The 5,512-nt window shown below is 35.9% G+C and overlaps 1 protein-coding gene across 1 annotated transcript in view; it reads right to left on the minus strand.

Moving 5' to 3' along the window:
* Window positions 1-3,580: 3,580 nt before the first annotated feature.
* Window positions 3,581-5,512, minus strand: part of zdhhc11 (zinc finger DHHC-type containing 11) — a 9,185-nt gene continuing 7,253 nt past the window's right edge. Inside the window, exons 4-11 of the mRNA XM_037677205.1 lie at window positions 5,011-5,112; window positions 4,765-4,889; window positions 4,531-4,686; window positions 4,344-4,456; window positions 4,206-4,258; window positions 4,069-4,132; window positions 3,895-3,973; window positions 3,581-3,720 (exon numbers count right to left, since the gene is read on the minus strand). Of these exons, the coding sequence (XP_037533133.1) occupies window positions 3,581-3,720; window positions 3,895-3,973; window positions 4,069-4,132; window positions 4,206-4,258; window positions 4,344-4,456; window positions 4,531-4,686; window positions 4,765-4,889; window positions 5,011-5,112 (832 nt within the window). The remainder of the gene's footprint in view (window positions 3,721-3,894; window positions 3,974-4,068; window positions 4,133-4,205; window positions 4,259-4,343; window positions 4,457-4,530; window positions 4,687-4,764; window positions 4,890-5,010; window positions 5,113-5,512) is intronic.

Raw genomic sequence — 5,512 nt, forward strand, 5'->3', positions numbered from 1 at the left:
TCAAACTGAGGTTGTTCAAAGTGTGTTCACTCACGTCATCTGGGTGGTTTCTTTCTTTTTTTTTCTGTGTGCTGAGACGTTTTGCCCTCCGTCCAGAATGCTTCATCAGTCTGAGGAAATACCAAACAAAACTGATCCTCTCCCAACAGCTTACGCCAAAGTGAAAAAAAAAAACAACAACAAAAAAAACAGTTATGTTGGTGCCAAAGATGGCTTCTGGGGCATGCTCTCTCCTCCGGTGCCCGCCCTCTCCATCGTCAACAGTCACGTCAAACTGGTTCAAAACCAGACCAGTTGACCTGACTGAACATTGTTGGATTTTTTTACCTGGATTATTGAGCATGGACTTTGGTGTTGTTCAAAGAGCTATCTATAACAGGTAAGATATTGATTGTTCACAACTTTTTCCACAGAAGCCCACATCAAAAGATCTGAACTAATCACAAGCACGGTTCTGCCCGAAGGATATCAATAAACAAACTCAAAAAAGGAAAGCAAAACAACAAAGGCCAGTTTGTCATACAGCAAGGATGAAACTGAGTCCAGATGGACATCGTCAGAAGTCCAGCTCGAGGTTCTGGTGATAAAATGGACTGTGTGTGGTCTCGTGGAATTTTCCTCAGGGTCTATTTAAATAATCTGTTGTCTTTCCAGTAATAATAATATCAAAACTCAAATATTCCATGTATTCTGAATCCTACACGTTATACAATCAGGACTGGGCTTGAGATTACGTAATCTCTCTGTTCTGAGGTTTCGTATCACTAGCGCTTCAGACGAACAACTCAAAGATGAAGGGAAGTCGTGAAAACACACTCAGAGTAGTGATCCTTTGTGGAAGTAGAACAATGTTTTTTTTTTTTAAGATGTGAACATCTGCTGAAGATGCTTCAATTGCACCACAGTGTGGTTAAAGTTTGATTACACATCATCACTGATATTATTAAAGGATGTCAGTAAACACTTTTTTTACAACCCTAAGTTTAAATTAAATACAGTCTGTAAAGAACATTGTTGTTGTGAAGTCCTGAGGTTCATTTCCTCCGTTCTTTGGTCTTAGATTTATTTTGTCATGTAAAGAATCCACTGAAAATCTGTCCATCAGGAAAATAACACCTAATTAGTTGAAATGTCCCTTTTGGTTCAGTTTTATTTTTTAAGTTGTCTTCTACAAACACAAACTCTGTCATGTTTTTGTTACAGAATCTATCTGATCACATAATACCATAAAAACTGGAAAGATTTTTGAATCCCTTCAAACATGAAAAGTTTTTCCAGATAAATAGATCAATACCAGTGACGCTTCTCTGTTGCTGGTCCAAAACTGTAGCAGGATTTGTCACTGCGCTGCTTTTAAAAACACTTTTATTCTTTGACCGTGAGTCGAGTTGAACCGTTTCTTATTTTTGACTTCTTTTGATTTATACGTATTTTATATTGTGTTCTTGTTTGGGTTATTGTGTTATTATTTGGTTGGCCTTGTTGCTGTTTCTGAGCCCTTTATGAATTTCATTCAACCTTTATTTCTACAGGTTCGTCTCATTGAGTCACGAGGAATCATTTACAAGAGACAAAAAAACGTACACATAATAAACATTCATATGAAAGCATATCAATGAAAAGTATATAAAAGAAGTTATATAAAACAAAATAAAAAACATGCTACATTATAAAACGATATATAATAAAGGATATAAATAAAATGCTTTGGTATGGTAATAATATAAATAAAGTAGGTCTGTATCTTCAAATAGCCCTGATCATAAAACAGGCATGAATTTCTGCAGGTTTAAATATTATTTTTGACTTTCTTGCCTTCATGATGTAGTTTAGGATGTAAAAAGTTATTTTTATGCCGTGGTTCCTCAACTGCAGAAAAGATTATGAAGCACTCGAGTCAAAACTAAAAAATGCCCAGTTCAGGAAACATTTACAGCCTTCTGGTAACTGATCAGGTTAACCCACAAGTTTTATTCCAGTTTAGTATATAATGCAAAAAAAAAAAAAAAAAAAGTGACTTCCCCATAAACATGCATTATAATTATCACATATATATTTGATTATTAGCAGGTGTTTTTTCTTTAAAACATTGCAATCAACTTGAATCAGATAAATTTATAAAAAAAATTAACTCCAGTTGAAGATTAATTTAATAAAATTTATTTTCACATTTTTCCAAGGTTGTCTTAAGATGTTCATAAATTAAATAAGTCATTCTTTCCAATCTGTCACTCTGTGTCTTATTTTCAGGCATTCTTTCATGTGAGCAGTGTAGAACAACTAAACATTTGGTGTGAGCACCACCCATCATCACGGTGCAGCTCCACCTTTTGGATCCAGGTTGATCAAAGGATAATTTTTTTAAGTTTTTACATATGGATCACAAGATTCAGCTCACAAAAATCAACGATTTATATATTTTTAAAAATGATTACTGGTACATAAACAAACAGAAGACTGTGATGGTAAAAGTGCTTGAAACTTTTTTTTCTCACATTTGACAGCATAAAACAAACGCACCATCTTCATCTCCATCTGTTCTCCTGCTTCCGTCTCTAAATCCAGACCTTCCTCTTGTAAAGTCTACAAAGAGATCCTGAATTATTCTGCTGGTCAAACTTAAAAAGACATTCTGTTCTCAGTGAATACATTTCTCTGCTTTAAGTTTCACTTTCTGCAGCCTTGAATCTTTTGAGCCAAAAATGTCTTCCTTTAAACCAAACTGATTTTACATTTTGTTGAAACAGAAAACAAATGAAAAGTAACATGTGGAGATTAAACTTCAACATTTCTATAACAGTGTAAAAAAAATGCAAAAGAAGAACATTTAAAGTCATATTCTTTATTCTATAATCAGATTTGTCCTCCAGGGCTAAGAAATGTTGTCGTAAACACCGGCGACTTTCAGAAACGATCAATATTACATCCATCAGTCTGACTGAAGCTGCTTAATAAAGACTAATCCAACAGCGGAGCTGGACTTCAGGAAAAACAAACTCATTCATTCAATCACTGTCAACAATTTACCTAAAAATAAAATAAAATAAAAAAATGAACTGTTAGATGCCAAAGTATAATTTGGAAAAAAAACAAGTTTTTATTCAGTTTGAGGGTAAATGGTGTGTTGAACTCAATTCATTTATCCAAAAATACAAAAAAATTAAAACCTTCAAGTTTCTTGAAACAACTTAAAACACAAAAGCTGGTTAGACTTATTGGCACAGCTGAAATTTAACATCAAAACCTTTAAATATCTCCAAAAGTGAATATATGAGTAAATAATGAATGAAATATTGTTTTTTTCTTTTTTTTAAAAACAGCTGATTTTCTGTCTCAAGAGTCGAATCAGAGACATTTAAAGCTAAATGTGTTCTTTATATATAAAAATTCATCTGAGATGAGGCATTCGAGTCAGTTTATAGTTTAAAAAACATGCTGCTTTTGTTTTAGTTGTATATGCTGTTAGTTTATACAAAACGGACGTGTTTGCATTTATGAAGTTATTTTGTGTTTCATGTTCAAATGGGCCAATAATTCTGACCAGGACTGAAAACTGTTCCTGAAACCAGCCTGTCCTGATCTACTGCTGAGATCGATCCCGAGGCATGGCTGAGCTGCCCAGAGGATCCTGCTCCACAGGAATGGATTTCTCACCAGCCGCCCGATCTTCCTCATCGTTGTCAGAGCCCCAGCCTGTGATGACACTCATCGATATTTCCCCTAAATGACACAAAACACACAAAAACTGTTTTTATTTGCCAAAAAACTGCACAGAACAGTGCCATCAAACACATGGTGTTTGTCCTGGTATCCCAAAAATATATCAAGTTGATTTAAATGAGATGAACAGATTTTAAAGCTTGTTTAGGTGTAAAAGGCAAGTCAGACACTCACTGGTTTCATTTTCTGTGGGAATTTCTGTCCCGTAATGAAAATTATTCTCCTTTTCTGCTGATTTCTTAAAGTTCTCCAGCTAAACAAAACAAACGACAATAATGTGCAATGCTAACGCAAAATTAACAAGGTGTGCATGTAAACATTTATAAATCGGGAACTGGACACGCTCACCTCTGTGCATATGGAGTCTGATAGTCTGCTGCTGAGAAGACGTTTGCTGCCAAACTTACAGAAACTGCACAAAAGCAGAAACATTACTTCTCTGGAAAAAAAAAATAATTAAGAGATTCCAGCAAGAGCAGCGTTACCTTGAACTTTGTGATACTGCTGGCTCACAATTAATTGAGGTCTCTTGGCTCTTCTAAAGAAAAAACAAACCGTTTTTTTTTACACAGAAAAGAAAATGAACAGATAAATGACAACAAGAGACAAAAGAAAGCTCTCACCTTTGCAGCGTTGCAATTTGTTTTGGACTTGCAAGTATTTTTAGTTTCTTTGCTACTAGCTTCTTTTTGGCGTTTTATCCGTACAAAATCAAATGTGCTTATACCTTTATAAACTGTAAAATAAAAAGAAAAGATATGAAGAAATCACAAGAAGTCCAGACAGGAGGTGTAAGAAGCCGTCACTCACAGAGGTATAGGTGAAAGGCCAGCAGGTGACAGAGCAGCAGCAGGCAGACGGCGCTCAGGATGACGGTTATGAACGTTAATATGAGGAAACCGGCTGCGGTTGTCCTCACAGGCGCCAGCGGTAAAAACACCAGCCACGTTGTATTCCCCAGCATTGCTTTGAGAAAAAATACAATTAAAGGATATCAATATAAAGAAAGCCTTTGTTCCATTTGCTCAAACGTGGGTAACTCACTGTTAAACTGCGGCGCCGTTCGCAGGCTGTGTGGATTCAAGTAATGCTGGATAAACGTGAACAAGATGACAAGAATGAGAACAAAGATGCTGACGGTCGCAGAGACAAGTGCCCCGAAGAAGAACCTGAAGAGAACACAAATCCTGTTTGGTACGTGGCATGCTGGGTTTTATTTGTCAATAAAAATAAAATTTAAAAAAAATCAGATGAAGGGAGAAGATTTGCTCATGCTAAACAGTGTCTCACCAGTAGTTTCTTCGACCCACACAGGTGTTCAGCCATTTGCAGTGATGATCGAAGCCTTCCACACATTTGTTGCACGTGCCGCAGTGTTTCACTTTGGGCCCACTACAGAACAAACGTGACGCCTTTAGTATCCTGATGCATGCTCAATAATCCAGGTAGAAAAATCTAAAAAAGTTCAATCTGGTCCTCTGGACGCCTTTAACTTTTACACACTGCTGTTGTCAAAACACTACATTTTAAATACACACACTAGATTGTGAGGTCGATTACTTTCCGTAAACTAACTTGCTGGAGATTAATTTGTTTTTCTGTAACTTGATTTAGTTCAGGGCTATTCAACAAAACTGCTCAGGGGGCCGCAGTTTCTGAAAGCCAGCAGCTCAGACATCCAGCAATTAAACTCATTATGTAAATAAACCAAGTATTACAATGATCTGTTACTTTTTTAATTTGTTTGTTTTATTGCATTGAATCATAAGTGCAATAAACAGAACCTAAACTC

This window comes from Nematolebias whitei, chromosome 5, assembly GCF_014905685.2.
Source record: "Nematolebias whitei isolate Nwh7 chromosome 5, NemWhi1, whole genome shotgun sequence".
NCBI lineage: Eukaryota > Metazoa > Chordata > Actinopteri > Cyprinodontiformes > Rivulidae > Nematolebias > Nematolebias whitei.